Consider the following 25717-nt stretch of genomic DNA (forward strand, 5'->3'; position numbering starts at 1 on the left):
AAACTTTCATCTTACATGGTAGATAATTCTCTATTAATATATTAAAGAAGTGTTTGCAACCCTATAATGTTTGTTCCAGGGAGTGTAGTTGTAGTTAGTGGTGTATAACACTGAATATGTTTTTTTTTTTCTTTTAGCTCTTCAGTTATTCAGAGGTGGGGAGGGTTTAGTTAGCGTGTGTTCCATTTGTTTATTATCTTTAATTTGGCACAACTTATTTTCCTTCCCTCTAAAAAGTTTGTCAGTTTGCTTGTTTCCTTTACATTTATTGTACACATTTGTAAATGTACTTTGGTGGTTGAACATGGGACATTTTCCCCTTCTCTTCATTATTGTAAAAAAGTGAACACATATACACTGCAGCTACTATGTACATACTGTATATTTATTTATTTATAACATTTTTTTCTTTCACTTTTACTGGGGCATTATGACTCACACAGACCACAGGTTGAGCGCCCCCCCTGCTGGCCTCACTAACACCACTTCCAACAGCAACCTAGTTTTCCCATGTGGTCTCCCTGTTGTTAATATGTTCGCAAGTTAAAATGAATCAGTATTTTAAAATGCAACATTTAATGCGTCACAAAAAACAGAAACGTCAATTTTTTTAAAATGAAATAATAATTTAATATTAATCTGACCAGTAAGTGGTTTATATTTGGTTAACGAGCGGTGGTTGTCGGGTGGCAAAATTACCCGAAATGAGCATCCCTAATTTAGTATTACATTTTTGACCTTGACATGCCTTTAAAACCTACCCATACGACTAAACCTGACCTCAACAAACCATAAAAGTTTAATAAAGTTCATGTAAAATGAGACCCACAATTATAACCAATTATAACTGAATTTGTTGCAAACAACTAGTCGGCTATTGGTCATGTATATGTTGTTAGCAATTTAAGTCGTTATAAAACATTTGATTAAACAATATGTTTAATGTACAGTTTAATGAAAATCTAAAGAGAGTCAAGTTAGTAACATGCAAAATATCCTACATTATTTATTTGTGAGGAAAAGGTGGTCAATAAACAGAGCATTGGAGTGTTGACCAAATATGTTGTTCTACATGATGTAGCTGATGTGCTTGGTCTCACCTGGATGCGGGAGTGTGCCAGATATACATTTGACTTCCAGTCACTGGTGAGCCGGCGGTACTGAGATGACTTCGAGTGCACAAAGTGTTTACTGTGAGATGATGCACTAGCTGCCACGGTTGAGTTCTGGATACAGCGAGATATTCTGGGCCATGATGAGAGGATTTTCAACCTGTGTGAGTATATCAGGGACAATGACAGAAAAAGAAAACACTTTATTAAAGGAGTCATAAAATGTCCTTTCTACAAATCACTGCTCTCCCAATAATGTGTCTGTGAAGGATCAGCTTTGAAATAGTCTGGGTATCAAAATACCTTAGATCATTTAATACTGTATGCTGTAAATGATTGTCACACATCTAGGCATCCAGCACGTGGAGACATAATTTGTGAACTGCATCCAGTAAGTGCATGTCTATGACCACGCTAAGGTAATGACTCGAACAGTAATAGGTGGGTATTCCCTATTACCAGAGACGCATCCTTATCTGAAAGAGCCACTCTGGTTAACATACAATGAGACCTGAGAATTGCACTTACAATTATTCTGCCAGTTGGAGCTTCAGGCCCACTGGGAAAAGAGCAAGCTCATCCCCTTGCCAATCTCTTTTCTTGATTGAGAGTTGGGATTATATGATAACTGTTAATGACACCAATGCTGCTACCATATAGCTGTTGATTTTGATCTAATAACATCTTTTTTCAGTACAATTAACCTTCAAAATATCTGCCTTTAAATGTAAACCCTAAAATCAATACATAACTAATAAAATAATTTAACAAAACTGTCTAGCAACATCACTTGACAAAAATAATAGGATCTCCATTATAATATGTTCAGTAGTGACACAGTAGTGACAACACATTTAATCTCTTTAGTTGAACTGTAAAACACCTGTATAAAACATACATAGAAATAATTCCAGTTTAAAAAGGTCTATTTATACAAACATGTGTTTCAAGCACTTTCCTAAAATAAAAAGAGACAAAGCCATCATAAAAATAATTAAACATAATATAAACACTCAGGAAAACACTCAGGAAAACACTGACCCAAACTGAAAGAACACCTGACAGATCTGAAAAAACTGACCTGTTACTGCCTCCAAAACATAATTTCATTTAATGAACTTCATGAACACACTCCCTCAGTTTAAAATTAGATTAAAGACACATGTCTTTGCATTAGCATACCCAAAAAACCCAACTGCATAACTTTTGAAATCCAAATCCTCCAAAGGGTTGTTAGGCAGCATTAATTAGAGCAACCGGATCTGGGAACACTTCCTAAAAGACATAACGTAAACGACATTTGCGCTTATGTTTGTTTCTCCTTATCCTGAGGTCTCCAAAATCCTGGGCCCGGCCCATAATCTGAGCGGATTCTGTGGTGGTCATGGACAAACGGAGAGTGTGAGACTGATTCTTGAAAGACCCCAGTGACCTTGAAAGACCCCACCGGTGTCCTATTCAGACCTGCAGCTTCTCCACGATGAATGTCCAGCATTCTCCAGACTCCAGAAAAGTTTGGTTATTGGACAAGTGGTCATGCCAAACTGAGCCTTTTTTTCCCTTCACTTTTGTCTATTGGTGAAGATTTCCTCACCGCTGTTGCCACTGGCTTGCTTTGTTTGGGACTTGTAGAGCTGTGCACCGCTGAATTTGCTCTTCATTGTTTAGACTTACAGTAGTCCCTACTGAAAAATCCAGTTTAAACCAGCCTAGGATGGTTGGCTGCTTTTAGTTGGTCGACCAGCCTGGTTTTAGAGGGGTTTTGGCCATTTCCAGCCTGGTTTCCAGCCATTTCCAGCCTGGTAGCTGGTCAGGGTGGCAGATGACCAGCTTAAACCAGCTTGACCAGCCTAGCCAGACTGGGAGCCAAGTCAAAACCCAGCTATGTCCAGCTTAAACCATGCTGGTCAAGCTTGTTTTAGCTGGTTTTAGCTGGTCATTTGTCCAGCCTGACCAGCTAAGACCAGGCTGTAAATGGCCAAAACCCCTCTAAAACCAGGCTAGTCGACCAGCTAAAACCAGCCAACCATCCTAGGCTGGTTTAAGCTAGATTTTTCAGCAGGAGTGACATTTAAATTACACTGAACTGAACGAAACTAAACTGAACTTCAACTCTGAAAATGACTAAAGCAGTTTCAATTTACTACATCTTCTATGTTAAGCTGATTTAGCACAATTTACATTGTAAAAGAGTTATAGAAATAATTGAAATGAATGAAACATGCAGATGATTGTTATGATCACAATAAGTATCAGATGCACAGTTTAATTGTAAAAAGTTCACCTTTTGCAGCCACATCTAATGACCTAATGTAAATACATCAATCAATATATTTCTAAGAATTTCAACATCCCATGCCTGACAAATATTGTTCAAGTAGTTTGTCTTCTTCTGTGAAGGAACATGATTGTGTGACACTGACAGTGAAGTAGGCATATCTTGTTTTTAAAAAGGGAAAATAACTTCTCCTTGTGATGGCTTTACTCTATGGCTTAGAGATCATAAAGATAATCTATTTTATATGGGTATCGTAAAGACATTTGATTATCAAGGTTTCATGCCCTTCAAGGAAAGTGTTACCAATGTGAATTAATAAACAGCTTAATGTAAATGAGAAAATAGGGATTTTCACATTAAATTATAAAATATCTAACCGTCATCAATTAGCTGTCAAAAGCTCTCTCAAGACCAATAAATATTTTTGTTCTTATTTCAGTGACTTAAAAAGTAAATATTTTACTTAACAGCACCTTAATTTTTTACAACAGTGAAATAATATTTTTAGGACAGTTACTGACCTTTCATGTTGGGGGTACGTCTGCAATTCCGAACGAGCGCTACCAGATGAATTCATCGATAGTGGCAGAACCAACATGGGATTACGTCCGTACCGGAAGCGATACCTTGAGCATGCCTCCACACCTGGCAGCTTTGAAAAGAGTAACAATTGACAAAATTAGCTCATTGTGACAAATGTACTTTACGTTACAATATGCAGTAAGCAATATCAAGGTTCATTGTAACTACCGATTCAGCAATGCGGGTAACAGCTGAGATGGTGAGTCCAAACAGGTCCTCTCCCTTCAGATAGATAGGGAAGAGTCTCAGCATGCCCGTCTCTGCCCTCCTCTCAGCCACAGGCCCAAGAACCTTCTCCCAAACTCCTAAAGCACATGGATATAAATGAGCACTACAATAAAAAGGTCACAATAATGGTTACACCATTAGTCACACTAAATTTTAAATTATGATAATAAAAGTTCATAATGTGATTATTGAACCTCAAAAGCGGCATTTAATTTTAAATAATTATATGATGAGTATGTGGATATAATGGAACAGTCTTTTATTTTTGTGGTCTCAGGGTGATATAAATTTAAAATCTAAAACAATCACAACAAAAATATGAAATGGTTTTAAAGGGTCCCTATTATGGGTATTTGAAAAGGACCAATGTGTAAGTGAAGTGAATTTTTCAGCTAAGGCTTAAATCTAAAAGAGTGCTGTGTTTAAAATTATTGATTTATCTATAAAAGAGTCGACTAATAGTGGTTCGAATGAATCGTCACGGTAATGAGTCTTTAGCAACTTTAGGAGCTCAAGCCCCGCCCATTTGTTGAGCGCGCAGACCCAGGAAAATGGAAACCCCTCCCACAAATATTGCAGCAAAAAAAATTAAATAAGTAAAAGACAAACACTGTAGCAGATCCCGGTTAAATCAAGTTGTGTAGACGCTGTGCTCTGAAGTGTGAGGGAAAGTTAATGTTATTTTCCCTACCCAAAGATGAGGCTGTGAAGAGTCAGTGGTTGAAGTTTATTGTTGTAAAAATACCTCAGCATTATAGCCCAAGCCTTGTGCTGTGTTCCCATTTTTCTGAAGAGTGTTACAGCACTCTACATGCTTACAATGTGGGATTCGTCTGCCGTTTGTTAAAGGAAGGATCAGAAAAGACGTATGGGACTTTGTCAGAGCTTGACAGGAACTTTACAGTACACAGTTCATGGACCAGTTTCTTAGTAAGTGCATCCTTGTTTTCACTAGCTTACAAAATGTGTATTTAATTGTGTTTTGTTACTTGTAACCGCTCCATGCGGCATGTAGTGTATCTGGTTAACTCTTTATATTCTCATATCGGGTCTAAAACCACGTTGAAAACGCGATGCATGCCACTTTCTTTGCTGATTTAAACACGTTTATGAGCTTGTGATCCTATGTCGTTTCTCATTGTTGTGGCCACTGTCAGCTGTTTCTACACATGTGCAGCCGTCAAGTTTCAAAATAGTTCAGCTTTTGCCACTGTGTGGATTAATACTGAATGTGTGTCATGGTTAAGAATTGGACAATATGCAGGTGTTTAACTGCATTGCTTTAATGCACTCCTGCATTGGGATCACACATATACTCTGCACTCTGACTACTTCAAAATTGTTGATAAGCCATGGTGGGCATTTCTCTCTGTCTCGTGCTGAATGCAGTTGTCCAATCATAACAGACCGGGTTATCGGACCAATCAGTGCAGATTAGCATCACACTAAGAAGGGGTTTGGAAACAAAGGAATTGCTGAACAAATCATATAGGAGTCGTTGGGATAATTAGGTAAAAATAAATGCATAAGACAATGAAAGTGTTTTTTGACCTTGCATGCATATCAGCCTGTTGTTGGAGACCCCCAAAACCAAAATATGACCTTTTTAAATGCATAATAGGGGCTCTTTAAGTATAGCTACTGGAAAAATTGGTGACTGACCAATATATGTGATTATGATAAGTGAGACAAAGATACTAGTAAAATCTCTATATCAAATGTGTCAAGAAATATTTTTACAGTCTATTTTTTCCTTAGACATGGCAAACTAAAATGATTAAACTGTAGATCATAAGCAATCGCTTGGCATTGATATGCAATACTCGATTGATTGCAAAGTGCAGTAAAACCACGAGTCTGTAGAATGCACAACACTGCATTTTTACTTTAAACATTCAGCCTTTTCATAATGACAGTACATGTAGTAAATGTGATCAAACGAAACATAAGACTTTCTTAAGGAGAAACAGGAACTCTGTTATCAACAAACATAATACAATTAGAAAAGAGTCTAAGGAAGATATACCTTTAGCAGAGGTATCAGTCAGCACCAGATCCTCATATCCCTGCTCAATGACACGAATGCTGAATTCGGCACGCCCTTCATGCTCTTCTATAGAGCAGACATATCGGCAACGCTTCTGACCATGTCGCATGCTCCAATAAAGGCGACTCGCTTCATAGCCAGGTGGAAAGATGGCTGTAGATGAGTGAAATGTGGGCATCAGAGCAGGAGGCAGCTGACCCATTGCATGGAAAAGCAAACTGCCCACACGGAAAGTATGGCCACGCTCCGGCTGCTGCACGGCCGCCGCCAACTGACGCAGTTCATCACGCTGTACATAAACGCGGCGGAACACTGAGAAACAGCGCAGCTGATGTTCTACATGTAAACCAGCAGCAGCACCAGCTCCACGTGGACGGTGCTGGTGGCAGAGCATTGTCTTATCCTTAAAAAACGTACAGCCAGCCTGCAGGGCGCAAGTGAAATGGTAGATGTTAAGGCAACGCAGGCGATGGCAGCCACTGGTGGCACCTAAGCGTTGACAAAATGCACAAAACACGGTTTGTCCACGCTGACGGGCCAAACCAACATTGATCAAAGCGCCTGCTTGGGTCTCATAGACCTCCGAGGACCAAAGGGCACAGTTGAGGTGCACCCATGTGTCCAAGTCCAGGTTGAGTAGCCTGGCAGGGCCATCCGTCATCCCATCCCCAATCTGCTGGCAGAAACAACAGCGGCGTTGATCGCGAGTGGTTAAGCATGGCCGCAAAGATGCGGTGAGCTGTTTCAAGCGCTCCTCCAATTCTGACTCTGAAGATTGAGTGGCTACTTTTGGCATTGCAATGTCTATAGTCCACTTTCGCCATCGCAGGCCTTTCCAGCGCTTGCCATGATGCCATTGTTTGTCTTCCAAGTGACTGTGCAAACGTGGTTTTAGCTTGACTGTGACTTTAAGATGGCCCTCTGATAGGCTTTTAGGTTTGGATTCTGTCTTGATTGCTTTGGCTGGTGCAAAAGCCATGTGGAGGTACGGAGTAGGAGAAGATGGCTTTGGCTGGAGTTGGGCCAGACAATGGACATCCAGTGAGGACATGTTGTTGCTGTACTGGTGCTGGACTTTAGAAAAGCTCTGTTTCAAAGCACTTTCAGAAAGTAAAGAAACAGATGCCTGGAAATACAATACAGATACATGTAACATGCATATTCAAAAGCAGTTCACTATTATTGAATAAAATCAGCCACACTCAAACCTCAAAATCACAAAACAGTTTGCATACGGATTATGACAGGGAAAGCAAACCTTGTTGTCAACATTCCCGTTGGCCTGAGATGATGATGAATGCAGAATGAGACAGCTGTGGCTGCAGAACACCAAACCGCCATCAGAACATAACCGAGACTCCTGAACATAGGATTAGATCATTGGTTTAAACATTTTCTGATGCAGAATGCCAACAATGACCCAATCAATAAGATAAAATCCAATCTAATTTCATTTGTATATACAGTACATCACATTTCAGAAACACAAATTTCAGCACACCAACAGTAAACAAACAATCGAAGACAGAACATTTACTTGTGGTTTGCCCTCTTCATCTTTGGTAATTTTCCTCACGCCTTTGCCCAGGACAACCACTTTACAATGTTGACACCATTGTTGCTTTGATCCTGGCCTTACTTGTCCATCCCTATACTGCTCTCCACCAACTCCTGAAAGAAATCCACAGTTGTCAGCAGACAGAAAAATTTCCTCTCACTTGCTCTGATTAAAGTTAAAATGTAATTACAAAAGCAATAAAGTAATTTCAAAATGATAATAAAGCTGCGTCATTTCTTTGTGATCTGAAAGAAAATTAATTCAATAAGATCAAGATCAGTGGTGTTTAAAGTTCTGCTTTAGGTTTTGCAAATCAACAGTGATTTACTATCAGCAGCAAAGACAGACAGAGACATTATACTTCAAAGTTAACAACAGATGCGAAACTATTTGATTGCAATCACTGATCGTTGATTGTTCTTCATATTATCAATGTAATGGTGTAGTTTTAACATTCATTATTGTCCCATTACTGTCATAAATAATGCACAAAAATATTTCATATCATATAAACATTTGATTTTTATTTTATGATACTTATCCTTTTTTAAGAATAACAGTAATACAGTAGGTGCTCCTTACTTTTGTTATGGTTGTGCTGTAAAAGCAGGTGCTGAGGTGCTTGTCTTAGTGCTCGTGGTCCATTTGGCAATGCAGAAGCTAAACACTGTGGATCTAGAGAGGTTTTGATGGCTCCAAAAGAGCCTCCTGGACCACTGCTGACTTCATAGCTGCTGGGGATCTTCACACGGATCAGGTCTGCAATGGCTGCAACAACATCAGTGATGTTCTAAAAAGTAAAAAGGAAAGTACAGAGAAAAGGGGTTAGCTATTCTATCTCACATCATTTTAAATGTCTTGAAAAGCTATTACCAGTGGTTTCAAATATCTGTACTTTATCAGTATTTTTATTTTGGGAAATGTTTCAAATTTTTTACTCCACTACATTTCGTAAGACATGCGGTTCCTAGGTTTTTCACTGACCTGGAGAAATCAACAACGAACAAGCTGATTCATAGTTACTTAGAGCTGCAGTTCATAAGTTTAGCCTCTTTGTCTCTTTAACAGTTTGAAACCTGTAACTGCATTTAAAGGTGGAAAGATCTGCTTTATGCAGCTTGTGAATCAGTGAGAAGTATGTTTCAAGGAGTTGTGTGGCTGTTAGTCACTGCACCACCGTGGATACTGTAAAATTGGAACATGTCATTTTTTGGCAAACATTTTACCAAATGCACTACCAATGTGATCAAATCTAATGTTTTATCAGCTCATGTCACATTAAACTGTGCCAATTATTACTGTTAGCCTATACTTTGTTCTTAAATTGTTAACGCTAACAACATAACAGTAGCATTGCGTGACTATGTGTATTGCTAATTGTGGTGGGTCACCCAATGAATCATTAGCATCGTCCTGGGAAGCACTCATGCACAACACCTGAAGTAATCACACCGACCAAGAAACAGCCTTAACCAACCTCATTACGGCCCTACGTACATAGCAGCGATAACCACATCAGAGGGTGAAAACCTGTAGATTTCAGTTTCTCTAGTCCACAGTCTAATTATAAATGAACAGATAAGTTTAATTATTCCTGCTACTGTGAGAAAAACGTATAAAAGATCCTCAAGTACAATACAGCAGTGAGTCCTTCTGTATGCATACAGACAGGAAGTACAGTTGAAGTCAGAATTATTAGCCTCCCTGAATTTTTAGCCCACTGTTTATTTTTTTTCCCTAATTCCTGTTTAACAGGGGGACGATTTTTTTTCAACACATTTCTAAACATAATAGTTTTAATAACTCATCTCTAATAACTGATTTATTTTATCTTTGCCATGTTGACAGTAAATAATATTTTACTAGAGATTTTTTAATGTTTTTTCATTGTTAAAACAAAGTTATTTATTCTACTTCCAGTTCCACTGCTCTAGTATGAATTTAAATAGTCAAAAATGAACCTTTGAACCTATTCTGAAGATAAATTATAGTAGTTCTTCCATGTTTAGTTGTACTGTGATTCTCATTTGATTTCTCAGGTGGACCACCACTTTTTCTCACCTCAGCAGCAGCTGGCTTTAGCATGATGGCGATGGACACCAGTCCAGAGTTAGAACCATTCTGAACTGATCTGAATGAAGAGTCGAAAAACACTGATGAAGGCTCTGTCTTGACCTCTCGTAATTTGACATCTGAGCCTACAAAATAAGCAGAAAAAACAAATAGATAAATAAAAATCAAATCCACTGTGGTCACATATCATTATCTTCATCTTTTATAATGAAACTATTGGCATAAAAGGAAGGAGTTTGTCACCTTTGTCCCTAAAGACAGGAAACATTGGAATTACTGGAGACATGGCTGGTGAAGGAGGTTCCTCCTTGACCAATGAGAGATCAGGATAACGACTGATCTCCATGCCAACCACACTCTCTGGGGAAGAAGACGGAACAAAGCTGTCTGGGGTGTTTCTGTCTTCACAGTGCTCCTGTCCCCTGTGTGAATAAGAGACATACATTTAATTAATAATGGACAGAAAACACAAAGATAAAAAAGTCACTATACATCAATCTTTAAACATTTGTGCTTAGAAAAAAGTTCTTGGTGAAGGTTTTCATCAACATTTAATAGAATTTTGGTGTTGATGGATTTTTTTTTAATAAAATATAAAACTATTTCTCAATTAACCATTTAAAATAATGATCTGTTAATAGATAATAACATGTAATATAAATCTAATTTTAAGACCATGACACAGTCAAACCCATTTTTGACAACCTATTTAATCGAATAGCTGCATCAGTATACACCCTCCTGATCCTGCAATCAGAAAATTATTTTAACTCTGCACTCCAGAGTCAAGCGAAGTGATCATGCTTTCTCAGGGATTGGGCCTCACCTTTGGAATGACTCGACAGTTGAAATTTTTTGTTTTATTATTATTATTACTATTATTCCTTTTTTATGTTTTAGGTAATGCAGGTAATTTATATAAATAAATAAAAAATTAAGGTTCAAAGGTGGGTGTGAGGAAAGTTTGAAAACCACTGGCTTATAGCCATGAACTGTTAAAGAAATGACTTATTTCATTTCAAGGATACAATTGAATATAATTGCTACGAGGTTACTGTTTTTCGATGTCAATTATGGTTTTACCCATACTCATACTTGAAATTGGTCCTCTACTTTTAACCCAACCAAATGCACACACACATTTTGAGTGAGAGCACAAAAAAAAAAACATACACACAAACACACAGTGAGCATACACTAAAAGTGGGTAGTGGGCAGTTATTGCTTTCAGGTCCAGGGGAGCAATTAGGGGTTAGTTGCCTTGCTCAGGCACCTCAGCTGGCTATAGAAGATGGAGAGAGTGCAGTTCATTCATCTGTCAGGACCAGGAATTGATCCTGTAACCTTTTGACAAGTCCAACAAACCATTAACCACTAACCCTAACAAACTGCCCCAAAGATTATTCCTAAAGTTACTGCCCTAACATTATTCCAACAGTAACATACTGTTGGAATATTTGGTAAGTTTATTTATTTATTTTTTATTTTTTTGGAAAGATGACTCTCCAAGACTGCATTTACAGTGAATACATGTATAAAATTGTCAGGGTTCTGCCACTCTGGTCTTGTAAATTCTTGTTTTGGTGGCAGAGTCCAGACACTAGCTCTGTCTTGTCCTGTCCTGTAGTGCTCGGCTCGAGTTTTCTTGGGTCGAGCACTTGTTTTGTCATTGTCTGGGTGCGCGTCGTCATAGGGGACGCGCGCTTTTGTACTCGTGTTTGTGTTTTGTTCCGTCAGCATCGCGCTATTTTACACTCAGTGTCTCCGTCCAGTTGGTATCGGTTTTGGGTGGCGCTGAGATGAAACATGCGCGTTGCATTTGTGTGAGCGCACGGTATGGTGTTTTCACTTATCGTGTGCTCGTGTCTTGCGTCTGTTGTCAAAGCACGTGGCTCTGTGTTTACATTGTGGTCTCGTGCTTTTGTTGTGTGCTTCAGTGTTGTGTTTGTCTTGTCATACGAACACGCGGTTAATGAGTTCTCTCAATGGCTGCGTGTTCTAGTCTTGTTTTATGTGAGCACATGGCTTGTGTTGTCTCTTTGTGTCATGTGCTCTCCCGTCTATCGTCTAGTCCCACCCTCCTTGTTAACCCATTATTAGTTTATTAGATTCACATGTTTAACACCTGTCTGTTCACCTGTGTGTTAATTTACTACTGTTTATATTCTCCTCATGTCTGCTGTCCTGTGCCAGTTCGTCGTCGATATTTCCCTGTCCTATTGTGTCCAGTCCTGCTTTGTCCAGCCAACCCAGTCAAGTTTGTTTTTGCCTTTTTATTCATGTTTTCCCCCTCGAGGTAGTTTATTTTGCTGTTTATTTTTATTTTTACTTCTAATAAAAACCCATTGGTCCTCGCCCTTTTTTCCCCTTACCGAACCGTGACAGTACGAACTGGCCACTAGAGGACTCAGCAGCTATGGGTTTGTTTCTTCGCCCAGCACTCTCCCAGAACAAGAAGCTCCATGATCAACCTCTCGCCAGGAGGCTACAGGAATGTCATCAGAACAGTCGTCCATTTGGGGTGTATGCTCAAGGCCTCCTTGAGGCAGTCCTGGGGCTTGGATTCTCCGGGAAGACCCTGATCCATCTCTTCCTGGCACGATTAGATGAGCCACTAGATTGGGAGGAGCTGGGTGATTTAAAGGAAAGGACTTATTAGGAGGTGGTTGAATACACCTGCCTCAGGAAGGAGAGGGAGATCCTGCAGGGGGAATGGACCCCTCTCACCACCACCAGCACCACCTCCCAGTCCATGTCCAACCCCCAAGGGTTAACCCGCACCCAAAAGCGGAGATTGAAGAGGAAGGCCTCTTCAACCAAGACTGCTCCAGCCCCAGAGTGCCCGCCAGTACCGGCTCCAGCCCCAGAGCGCCTGCCAGTGTCGGCTCCAGCCCTGGTCATTGCCTTACGAGCACCGCCTAGACGTCTTGCACTTCCGGCCCCAGCCCGGCTCCTTGCCCTGCCGGCACCTCCCAGACGCCTTCAGTCGTCGATATTTCCCTGTCCTGTTGTGTCCAACCCAGTCAGGTTTGTTTTTGCCTTTTTATTCATGTTTTCCCCCTCGGGGTAGTTTGTTTTGCTGTTTATTTTTATTTTTACTTCTAATAAAAACCCATTAGTCCTCGCCCCTTTTTCCCCTTACCGAACCGTGACAAAAATGAAAACCTTCAGATTGTGAAATTATATTAATTATCACAATAATTTCATTAATTATATAACAATATAAAAATACACAATTATAAAAACCAGCTTTATATTTAAAAATATAAAAAATATATAGTCCAATGAAAGCAAAGGTTAATTTTTTTATCTGACATTACACTGATCTCCCTTGCCATTTTTATAAGCTAGTACCTTTACAATTTAGCATAATTTCAATTATGAATCTATTCTGTTCCTTTTAAGTCTATGGCATAAAATAAGAGTTAAATTGTGAGTTGGAGGTGTTATCCTAGTTTTTGGCAAATTTATACTGACCTGAGCTCTTCCTGGTTGTTATGAGGTGGGGTGGGAAGAGAAGCCGGTACATTCACTGTTTTAGGCCCCTGAGCCAAAGCTTGAGCAAGCAGCTCCTCCTCAGCCTTAAACTCCAGTGGTCGAGAGAGCAGCCCTTTGGTGACTGTTGAAATTAAAACAAAATACAGTGTCAAGTGTGTACTTTTTCAGTCCCATTGTGCATAAAACATCTTTCATTTTGACCTATATCAATAAACAGTTTTTTAAATCCTGAATTCTGGCATGTATTGGTATATTCAATATTTACAAAAAACAAAAAAAAAAAACATTGTAGATGTAGAAATGTAATCAACCGTAAAAAGCTTTGACCAAATCCAGACAAATGTAAGTAGTTCATTGGCTCATTTGACTAATCAAATCAAGTCTAGTCACCTTAATTAGCGGTACTAGTGTAATGATACACAAATTCATCTTAAATTATTTGGTACATTGCTTTCAGTTCAGAGCACATGTGTACGAAATCAGTCCTTGGTTTACATTTGTATCAAACATAACTTAAATCTGAGTTTCTACACATACACAGTAAGTGACAGACTGCAAGTTTATCAAAGTTGTTTACACAAAAATCTGCAATGAAACTGGAGCGTCATAAGAACATAATGTCATTTTATCTCATTCATAGAGTGTTATGATTGGATTGATCCAGATCTCTCCCATGAATAATGCTGCATTCCAGTCAAAGTCAAAGGTAAGAATTTAGAAGTGAAATGTCCCACTTCTGACCTCAATGCAAATTGGGTTACTGTGTTATTAAATTATTAAAATATGTGTATTTCTTCATATTTAAAAGCCAATTTATTGAAATTGTTTAAATATCTGTTGATGTTCACAGATAACAATAATACATAATAAAAACCACAAGCAATTTTATGCTTTGCGTTTCTTTTTCGTAATTGTATCGAAATTGAACTGTCCAGTGACTCTGAAAATTGAAAATTTATGAATTTTATAACACCAGTTTAACCATTACACCCTTATTTACAGAATAAATAAAAATATGCAATAAAAATATTTTCTTTAGGCAGCTTCCAAGATATTCGGGGTAAGATTAAAACAAACATTTCTGATAAAGTTGGTTGGTGCCACTTGAGGTCTTGAGGGTGAAGCTTACTGATTTTACTCAATGAAAAAAAACAACAACAACAACAAAAAAAAACAATTGGAAATCAGTAAACCAATTCTCTTCTGGCCAAATTAATAAACCTCTATGACTTCTTCTCGACTGTATACACATACAAATATAGATCGAAATCACCCACTCAGTCTACATCAGTCAGTTACTACTTACCATCATGTCCAGCAATAATGCCACCTTTTCTGGCAAGCTCCTCTGTTGTGGCAAAGCCATTAAGCAACTTCTGTCGTGCCACTGGAGGAGGGGTTGGGGGCAGGGAAGCAGGGGGGGTGGGTGGGTTGCTTAAGTTATTCTGCTGTAAAAGGATAAAAACACAAGTGACCATTTGCTTATCTCATAACCAAAATCTTTTACAGTAAGTTGAGTTTACTGCTGATGGTGCAAGATTCCTTGTTAGTAATAAAAGTGATTGCTTGATGCTTCAGCTGCAAATGCACAGTCAGTATATTTAATTAGCAGCTCTTAAGTACCTTGTAAATCAGCTGGGAATAATAGTCTGAGACACCATCCAATGAGGCACTCCCAAAAGTACCCGAGAGACGATTCTCTCCATCCAGCTCTCCGCCCCCATAGGGCATTAAATGGGCAAAGTTCACCCCCACCAGTGGCTCCATTAGGGGCAAGAGAGAAAGATGCTGCTGAAAAGAAACAATGAAACAAAGTGACACATGGGAAATATGGGACGCGGGGTGCTCAAGCACCACCACTGAAACCACTCATATTTTGCTATTTTCCACATTTTTTCCATTGAAAATTAACACTCATTTTTAAGCACATATGAACTGAATCTGAAAGAAGTGTAAACAGTTCACTATAAGAACACTCAAACAGAAACTCAACTATAATACAGTTCTATAATACGAAGAAAATGGGCTCACTTTGCAATAAGGTTTCTTTACAGTTTTTTTTTTTTTGATTGCTTTGACCTGGTTAAAGAAACTAGGATCCACATCTTTTCCATCATCACTCTCCCAGCAGGGCAGAAGACAAGTCTTGCAAATGTGCAAACCCTTTCTCATCGGATTGACACATTTTCCCCACCATTTTGCAAAACAGCTAGTACGGATGTCATTCAAGTACCATGATTAGAGTGAAATCACTGAAGCACCTATTGATACTCCTTAACAAAAATATTCAATTAGAAATTAGCCTGTAAACCTGGTCTGCTATATTCTATGCCAGAATGAATTGAGGGGGTCAATAGAAGCTGTCTTACTCTCCAATAGATTTTACTGTATTTTGGTTTACATGTGTTGTCTGTAATATGTACAATATTTCATACTTTGGTAACACTTTATTTTGATGGTCCCTATTGCACAAAAAAGGTTGCTGACTAAAGGTTGCATTGCAACTACATGCCAATTATTTCTCATTTGAGTATTAGTAGACTGTCTGCTTAATATCTGCTAAAACTGCTCCTTCAACAGACATTTAACTGACTATAAGAAACTGTGCAAGTACATGTCAACTTACACTAACCCTAACCCAAATGCCAACCTAATAGTCTACTTATAATCTATTGAGAATTGGTTGGCATGTAGATGCAATGTAACTTAAATTCAACAAAATGCGTTAAAGGGACCATCAAAATAAAGTGATACCTTTACTTTTTATTTATTTTATTTCTTACTGTATTTCCGTTTACAGCCATGTCATAATGTCATGGACTCAATAAAGTTGCATCAAAGCATTTCTTATTTAAAAGGCACGGTTAGAGCCTTTCGCAAACAAAATGTGTCATTTAAACCATGAGTGTTACTGTTTAGGTCTGTGTGTTAACTGTTTTGAAAATGTGGAGTTTCAGCTGATGGCTGCGTCACTCTAAATGTATTTATTGAAAATAATGAACAACAACAGCATTTGTTAGTACTAACATGTTGGTAAAATCTAAAGTAAACATTAGTTAATACACTGTGAGTTAACAATACAAACAGTGAATGACGTGCATTTAAATGACAAAGTCTTATCAAAATAGTATTAATCTGTCATCTCAAATCCACCAGTCGGTGTTTATTTAAAGCATACAGTAAATATTGTGAAGTCATTTGTATGCAGCACATTAATCATTGCAGAAATGCTGAATAGATTCTCCAACAACTACACCAAATAACCTAAACTTCTTGGTTCAATTTCAAGTTTGGTATTTGTAACTGGATCTCTGTTTTATCAATATCTGAGTTACTGTCCAGGATTTTGTTGTGCTTTTACACACATTTAAGCTAGGTATTTTGATCTCAAACTTCACAGATATTTTCTGGGAAAACTAAAGATTTATTACATGTTGTAAAAATGGGCATGATTGGTGCCCTTTAAGTTTGTTGAGTAAGTTGTTGTATAGAGGATTGTTGTGTGGGAGAGAATTGTTACCTTTGAGGTTTTGGCAAGAGAAATAAAGAAGTCTGCGAAAAGTAAATTTATGAAGTTTGGAACAGTAACAGGAGCAACGATCACAAGCTAGAGCCTTTAATATAATATTCAGAAATATCAGCTTCAGTAACTTCTATTCAGAGTTCAGACTGAAAGGATTGTTCATGTCTTGAAAGTTCAAACCTTCAAGAATACAGTTTTTTGAGTATTTTAGAAAGGATCTTTATGGTCTTACAAGAGTTTTAATTTACAGTATTTTGTGTTTGAGGTTGCTGAAAAAAAATCCCTCATTATAACCTCTCTTCAGATATTCACATATGCATGTTCTAGACCACCTGTATTTATTCTACATAATGTAAATTTAAGAACCTCTTTCTCTATCAGGGTTCTGATTTTCTGAGTGTTCCAGAAAAGACATTCATTGTGTCATGAAGCTAGTTGAAGATGCCTGCATCAACCCATTGCCAAGAAGAAGCCTAAATATACATGTACCACTTTACCAAACCTCTTATCAGAGCTTTGACAAAAAGTATTCAAGCTCATTCATTGATATGCACTTCATTCATTGGCAGAAAAAAATAATAAAGAAAAATGCTGACCACAGAAAGGCTTACATTTTTAACATTGTAGGGTGCAATCTCAGAGTGGCCATATACTGTATATGCCCTGGCAGCGAAAACATGCACTGCTCATGAGACTGTGATGTGAATGACTTCTTTTAGAGGTAGGCAATCTAGATGTGGCTGCCTGATTAGAAAACTAGAGTCACATCTGCCATGTGACTCTTACATACAGGCTTACATACCCCTAAGTGTGAGAGAGGTTACACATCAGATACCTAAGAGGAATACCCCAATTTGTTTGTCAATATAACTTGAAGTGACCCACTAATAGGGAACATGCATTTTGTATGATCACTCTTATTTTGATTAAACAATTCTTATTTTCACAGATTATGCAATGGGTTGCCAAACATTTGCATGCCACTTTATGCATGGCTAATCTAGAATGAAAATAATAAGGATTTAGCAGTTTACCTGTTTTAATGGAGTTATTACTGGATCAATAGAGGAATACACCGCCTGACTCTCATCCTCTTCTTTCTTTCTCTTTTTACAGCGGGGTGCAGGTCTCTCTCCACTCTTGGGCGTCCTTTTGTTTCTCTGTTTCTTCTTGTCCTCTGGAATCAATGGTCCTGGGAAATCATGGTGGTTTGAATCAGAGAAAGTCTGTGGAGAAAGAAAAATGACACTGTTAAGACTAGAGTCAATTAATACCTGTTGAAATTAAAATGGTGCATTCTGAATCAGTCACCCCAGTGCTGTCCATGGAGTTCTGCCGAAAAAATGCTTTGCTTTCTGTGGATCCTTCTTCCTCTGATCTCAGACTGTCTTCAGACCTCTGGTGAGGTAGTGCATGAGGTGGAGTCCTCTTATTCTTTAGGAGGTGCTTGAGGAGTTCATTGCCACCTTCTTCTTTTGAGCTATTGGCTGGACTTTGGCTTGCAGGATGATGCAACATTATTTCTCTTTCCACCTTGACCATTCCTATTCTTATTTCCATATCTATAGCCTTATGTCCATGGCAATCAGTTGCCTCCACCTTCTCCAATTTGATGTTGGATAGGATCCTGTCATGCATTTCTTCATGCCCCATGGCTGATTCTGGTCCCCCACCACAGCTGCCTTCAGAGAGCTGCCGCTCTAATTCAGAGTGTGGTTGGCTGCTCATGGAGCCTGGTGTTGATGATCCAGGTTGGGATGTCTCACAGAACTCATGGTCACCAAAGACCATTGGGTTCCTTGTCGGTGTGGATGATGTGTCTGACACGCAGGGTGTTAATGGAGCGGTCATGTCTGAGTGAGGTGTATGAGGTGTAGATGGAGCTCGCAGCGACTCACAGTCTTCATCTTTCTTCTTCTTCTGGTTTCTTTTTTTCTTGCCTTTCTCCTCTGGGATGATGTTAGAGTACAACTGAATAAGGGATGGACCAGGACCTGGAAAGTTTGGAGGTAAGGGTGTAGGCCCTTCCATTGGAAATGGGTGCCCTTGAGGTGGATTTTGAGGCATCATATGTGGCACAGAATATCTTTGAGGTCTAGTTTGTGCCTGGATCAAGTTAGACCCATGGACTGCTAGGTTCTGAGGAGCAAAACTTGGTCCCATTTCTTGAGGAAATGGACCATTTCCCATTAATGGTCTTGGTGTTCCTCCAATGTACCCTTGTTGTGTGCCTTGCGGCTGTAGAAATGTGGGCCCTTGCATTTGTTGCTGCAATCTGGGTGGCTGCATGAAGTCCTGCGGTAGCTCCTGGTTGTAAAAAGGCATCTGGGACAGACCCCTTATGGTACCATCTTGGCAGTTAGAGACTTGTTGTTCTACGCAGTGTTTCACATGCTGCCTCTCCACCTCCTTTATGATCTGCATTCTTTGCCGCTCCTGCTGTTCTCGTAATCTCTCCTTGCGTTCTCGCTCCTGAAAGCCTTCGCTAAATGGGTTGGTATCATCAAAGTTCACATGAGGAGACTCACCACCTGCTTGCCCCTGAGTGGGCATAGCCGCTGCTGGCTGCAGAGACTGTGCTTGCACCACTTGAGCAGGCATTACTCCTGGCATTCGAGGTCCTCCAGTAGGAACAGGTGTACCAGGGTGCCAGCCTGCTGTGTTAGGCATTTTAGTGACATCTGGTTGACTGGAGTGAAGGCGAATGGGCATCATGGGACCCATTATAGATTGGTTTATGGGGGGCCCAACTTGCATCATGCCACCAGGAGGCTGCATTCCAGGCATAATCGGGGGCTGTATTGCACCCTGTTGCTGCTGTTTAACCCTGTACTCTTCTATTAGCTCTGCATGTTCCTTCTGCTGTTTTCGAATCTGAAAAAAACAACAACTCAAATTACATTTATCCTAAATTGGACTGAAACATTCACATTCATCATTCATTCATTTTTTTTTCGGCTTAGTCCCTTTAATCATCTGGAGTCGACACAGCTGCATGAACCGCCAACTTATCCAGCATATGTTTTAAGCAGCGGATGCCCTTCCAACTGCAACCCATCACTGGGAAACATCCATATACACTCATTCTCACACATACACTACAGCCAATTTAGCTTACCCAATTCACCTATACCACATGTCTTTGGGCTTGTGGGGGAAACCACAGCACCAGGAGGAAACCCATGCCGACACAGGGAGAACAGGCAAACTCCACAAAGAAATGCCAACTGACCCATCCGAGGCTCGAACCAGTGCCCTTCTTCCTGTGAGACGAGCGTGCTACCCACTGCGCCACCGTGATGCCCAAGTACAAGTACTTTTTCTATTAATTTCAACATTTCCTTGACCTCAAAATATATCAGAACATTGAATTGAGAATTGAGGTAAGCTCTCAATTCATGCTTTTCATAGTACAATACCTTTTAAAATGATGCAAATCAATAGCTGAATTATTATCATGTGTTGGTACAAAAATATACAAAAAGGTGGCAACACCAAATCTATTTTTGAAGCTTTGGTTTTTCCGCCTATTTTTTTTTTTTTTTTGGCTAAGCACCTATTTTAGATTGATGTGCATGCTTTTGTGCAAGTATGAATGGTATACATGTGAATATTATTAGAACTTTATAGTTATATTGTTTGGTTTGAATTGGATTTAAATCAATTGAAGTCCATTGTTGTCTTTTAAAGGTCAATTATGAAATTATGTGTCATTTTAATTTACTTTATTAATGATGTCATAATGCTTTTCTGGATTATTTTATGTAAACTAAAAGTTTTTTTTGTAATTGGCTATGAACGATTAAACCTATGTTTATGCTTTACCTGTTCCAGCTGTTTCTGCACCACTCCCTGCTGTTCAGTCACATGCTTCAGCTGTTCTGCATCCTCTTCAGGAAACTCCCGTCCTGCTTTCTTGGCCGTCCTCTGCTTCGCTGACAAAGCCTTTTTTGACTTTCGGTGGGCCCCAATCTGTTCCTCCAAAAACTTTTGCTGCATCTGAAGGAGCTGCTGGGTTTCTCTAAGCCAATCCTCATACTGAGTCTTTTGTGTGTCATCTTGATGGGGAGACGTGGTGGGGAAACATTTGAGAATAACAGAACTACCCTGAGACTCAGAATGTTTTCTTTGTAATTGGAAAAGCAACACCAACATGTACTGCATTCAAATATCAATGATTATTAAAAACTTACGGGCAAATCCTGTTCCAAAATTCGGGGGATCGGGTCGTGCTATGTGAGGACCAAGTTTGCTATCCTAAATGAGAGATTAAACAGCACGTTAACAAATTTGACGAAAACATTTACGTATTGCCACACTGCATAAAAAAAGGAATGCAAACAAAAACTGAAGGTTTATAATATCTGCACACATTTCAACTTTGTAGATCTCAATCTACCTGAAAATCTGTGTACATGGAAAAATCTGACATTCTGTACCACCTTTAACACCATTTTCAAACATATTTGCACTACCGGTCAAAAGTTTGGGGACAGTAGGATTTTTAAATGTTTTAAAATAAGCTTCTTCTGTTCACCAAGGCTGCATTTATTTAATACAGTAAATTGTGAAATGTTATTGCACTATAAAATAACTGTTCAAAAGTACTACAGTCTTCAGAGTCACATGATCCTTCAGAAATCACTCTAATATAAATTATTTTTTGTTATTATTATTATTATTATTATGAATAGTAATAGTAATAAAAGCAATAATGACTGGACTAATAATTTCATTTAAAAGTACATTCAATAAGTAATAAATAAATGTTTAATAAATATGTATTTAACAATTTAACATTTTTTTTTACATTTAACAATTAATGAACAGAATAATAAAAAAATGACCCCAAACTTTTGACCGCTAGTGTTGTTTATAGTTAGTTATAGTTATATTTAAAATTATTAGCCTTACTGTTCAATTTTAATTCTCTTATATTTTTCCCCAATTTCCCCAGAGAGAATTTATTTCAACTTTTTATTCAACATAATAATTTTAATAACTAATTTCTAAAAACTTCTAATAACTGAAATAAATGGATGACATTTAACAGCTTAACTGGGTTAATTAGGCAAGTTAGGGTAATTAAGCAAGTCATTGTATAACAGTGGTTTGTTCTGTACACAATTGGAAAAAATATGGCTTATAGGTGGTGGTAATATTGACCTTAAAACGGTAAAAAAATAAATAAATTATTAATAAAAAAAATAAATAAACAAAAAATATGTATATATATATATATATATATATATATATATATATATATATATATATATATATATATATATATATACACATATATATACACACATATACATATATACATACACACACACACACACACACACACACACACACATATATATATATATATATATATATATATATATATATATATATATAAATAATAATAATTATTATTATTAGCCCCCCCTTTGAATTTTTTTTCTTTTTTAAATATTTCCCAAATGATGTTTAACAGAGGAAGGAAATTTTCACAGTATGTCTGATAATATTTTTCCCTATGAAAAAAGTCTTATGCGTTTTATTTCAGCTAGATTTAAAAAATTTTATGAACCATTTTAAGGTCAAAATTATTAGCCCCTTTAAGCTACATTTTTATTCGATGGTCTACAGAACAAGCCATCATTATACAATAACTTGCCTAATTACCCTAACCTGCCTAGTTAACCTAATTAACCTAGTTAAGCCTTTAAATGTCACTTTAAGCTGTATAGAAGTGTCTTGAAAAATATCTAGTAAAATATTATATTTACTGTAATCATGGCAAAGATAAAATAAATCAGTTATTAGAGATGAGTTATTAAAACTTTTATGTTTAGAAATGTGTTGAAAAAAATCTTCTCTCTGTTAAACAGGAATTGGGGGAAAAAATAAAAAATGGGCTAAAAATTTAGCGGGGCTAATAATTCAACTGTAGATCCTGTCTGTATGCATACAGAAGGCCTCACTGCTGTATTGTACTTGAGGGTCTTTTATAGACTTTTCTCACAGTAGCTGAATTAATTAAACTTGTCTATTCATTTATAATTAGACTGTACACTAAAGAAACTGAAATCTACAGGTAGTGCTGTGTATTAGTGTAGATAGTGTAGTGTAGACAATGTCTTGAAAAATATCTGGTCAAATATTGTGTACTGTTATCATGGCAAAGATAAAATAATTCAGTTAAAAAAAATAAACAGGGGGGCTATAATTATATTTAGTAATATATATTATATATATATATATCTTCTCCTGTATTTTTCCCCCAAATTCTGTTTAACGGAAAGATTTTTTAAAAACACATTTCTAAACATAATAGTCTTAATAACTAATTTCTAATAACTGATTTCTTTTATTTTTGCCATGATGACAATACTTAATATTTTACTAGATATTATTAAAAGTGAAATGTAAAGTCTTAACTAGATTAATTAGGCAAATTACTGTATAATACTGATTTGTTCTGTAGACAATAAGAAAAAAACATTGCTTAAGGGGGCTAACAATATTGACCTATTCCCTATGTAATTTAAACTTGCCAAGAAGTGAGCCATCGTGCACGCAATGACAATTACAAAACTAGAAGCTGGAATTTAAAGTGATTCCATGTATGTAAAAAAACAAAAAACAACCTGTATTAATTATTAGGTATAATAATAATAATTTAATGTGATTTGTATATTTATGGGTATGGTGATCTATGAGCAACAGCAGATTCAATTACATTCAATATTCAAATTAAATAAGTTTTATTTCCTTTATCTGATATCGGTCTCTCAGCTCAACATCTTTAAAATGTATGTATGCATGGGTCAGTTTGTGTGCAGGTGCACACATTTTCCTGTCAAGTTTCTGTTTTTACATCCCATATTTTATGCTGGAAGTGACACTTGCTTGTTTTGTGTGTATGCAACTGTTATAAATGAGGCCTACACTCTTATTTGTAAACATTGTAAAACTATAGCTATTTTTAATAAACACACAAGATCCACAGAGAATATGCAAAGACCATGTGCAGAACAAGTAAAGTAGTAATCTAACAAAGAATCAGAATCTTCAGGGTTCTGTGTGTGGATCTGCTGATAAAAAGAACAGTCTCACCTGTCCAGGCAACTGCACTGGAGTTATATTTCCATCAGTATCTGGTAGAGCCTGTCCTGTCTGAGCACTAATTGAGATTTTGTAAAGAGAGGAATAATAGACAGGACATGAGTACAAATTGTTAAGCAAAGAAATAAATCCAACAATATTTCAGTAAAATATAAAAGGCAATTAAATGTTAATATAACTTACTTGTTAACAACCATTGGAGACATTCCCATGTTGTTCTGAACCATCATTTTATTTATTCCTTTCAGTGCAACCATCTTTGCCTTCATTATGGGATCAGTGATAGCATCAAAATCTAAATCAAGGTATGCAGAGTTAAGTAAATTATACTCTCTTGTGCTTGCAACTTTTTATATTGTACGGCACAATATGACAGATGCTAAATATTAACCCTTGTGTATTCTTCCCAGTCATTACAAATATACTTCCCTTTGGTTATGTTAGTGGCTGACTTCCATTATAACAACATTTTTTTGATTGCAAAACCATGACACAAAACAATCATGCATTCTTGATTATTGGTAGTTTTCCCTGTTGGGAAGAGGTAACATTTGCTATTTTTACTGTTGGTCATCAGTTGTTAACTCTTTATATAGGCCTGTTTTACAGTATGTGTAGTTCTATTGAGTATAACAGCAAATTATAGTGTGTGCATAAATACATTTACTCTGCTTTCTATGCTCTGAGAGCTGAGGTGCTTATTTTGATTTTCTCAGATGCACGCATGCACACAATATACCATGTAACTCCATATGAAAGACAGAAACTAAGCTTTTTTGCACTGCAATTGATGATCAACAGTAAAAATTACAAGCTGTACATTTTACCAAAAGGGAAACCACCAACATAACAAATCAAAAAAATTTTATTCAGGGTTCATACACATTTTTACTACCAAAATTCAATGACTTTTCCATGATTTTTCCAAGACTTTCAGGTAAATTTTCATGACCTAATGTTTTATGCAATGTCTACATATGCATGGTAAAAGAAAAACAATGCATGTTCAAATTTATTACAGCATATCGTAAAACGCGCAGCAATCTATTTAGTTTCAATTTATATTTATATCTATTTAAAATTGATTTAGATAATGCTTACACCGAACTAATGATGTGAGAGTATGTGATTGGCCAAGGTCAGAAAAGTAGTAAATAGCCGCTATTTAAGTATACAGATATTTGTTTTTCAAAACGTTTCTAAAACTTTGTGGGTTTTTCTGTTTTTTCAAAACTTTTCCAGGCCTGGAAAATGCCATGTCAAAGTTCCATGACTTTTCCAGGTTTTTTAGTGAACTTATAAACCCTGGTTATTATAATGGAAGTCAATGGGGCTAACATAACAAAAGGGTAGTAAACAGCCACTAACACAACAAAAGGGTAGAAAATTGCCCAACGTGTATTGAGTTTTCACATTTTTTTCTAAGCATTTTACAAAAATATGTCTCAAAATAAGATTTGTTACCAAAAATCATTCTATTTGTTGAAACACAGAGAAAGTGAACATTCCCAACAGCACACAAAATTTAAGAAAAAAGTGATTTGATATAATGATGTAACATTATTGAAAAAAAAAACATTATTCATTGTTTTTAGCCTTATATATTTAGTGAGACATAAGTATAATTTATAAAAAAAAATTATAAATGTAATTATTCACAGTTAATAAAACAGTTGGGCAAAACCTCATATTTAACTGTCAG

General features: G+C 37.3%; 1 protein-coding gene across 7 annotated transcripts in view; it reads right to left on the reverse strand.

The window, feature by feature from the left end:
- The window catches only part of kmt2cb (lysine (K)-specific methyltransferase 2Cb), a 184590-nt gene that overhangs the window by 8957 nt on the left and 149916 nt on the right, over positions 1-25717 (reverse strand). For 6 of the 7 annotated variants that reach the window (XM_056473635.1, XM_056473626.1, XM_056473643.1 and 3 more), the window contains 18 exons: positions 24199-24310; positions 24007-24073; positions 21093-21156; positions 20725-20957; positions 18211-19773; positions 17934-18125; positions 15000-15167; positions 14683-14824; positions 13356-13497; positions 10122-10300; positions 9867-10003; positions 8388-8595; positions 7785-7918; positions 7506-7607; positions 6227-7373; positions 4141-4277; positions 3912-4042; positions 1101-1272 (listed from right to left, as the gene is read on the reverse strand). In XM_056473635.1, the coding sequence (XP_056329610.1) occupies positions 1101-1272; positions 3912-4042; positions 4141-4277; positions 6227-7373; positions 7506-7607; positions 7785-7918; positions 8388-8595; positions 9867-10003; positions 10122-10300; positions 13356-13497; positions 14683-14824; positions 15000-15167; positions 17934-18125; positions 18211-19773; positions 20725-20957; positions 21093-21156; positions 24007-24073; positions 24199-24310 (5030 nt within the window). The remainder of the gene's footprint in view (positions 1-1100; positions 1273-3911; positions 4043-4140; positions 4278-6226; positions 7374-7505; positions 7608-7784; positions 7919-8387; positions 8596-9866; positions 10004-10121; positions 10301-13355; positions 13498-14682; positions 14825-14999; positions 15168-17933; positions 18126-18210; positions 19774-20724; positions 20958-21092; positions 21157-24006; positions 24074-24198; positions 24311-25717) is intronic. The other variant, XM_056473610.1, reaches the window with a different exon arrangement.

This window comes from Danio aesculapii, chromosome 2 (assembly GCF_903798145.1).
Source record: "Danio aesculapii chromosome 2, fDanAes4.1, whole genome shotgun sequence".
Taxonomy (NCBI): domain Eukaryota; kingdom Metazoa; phylum Chordata; class Actinopteri; order Cypriniformes; family Danionidae; genus Danio; species Danio aesculapii.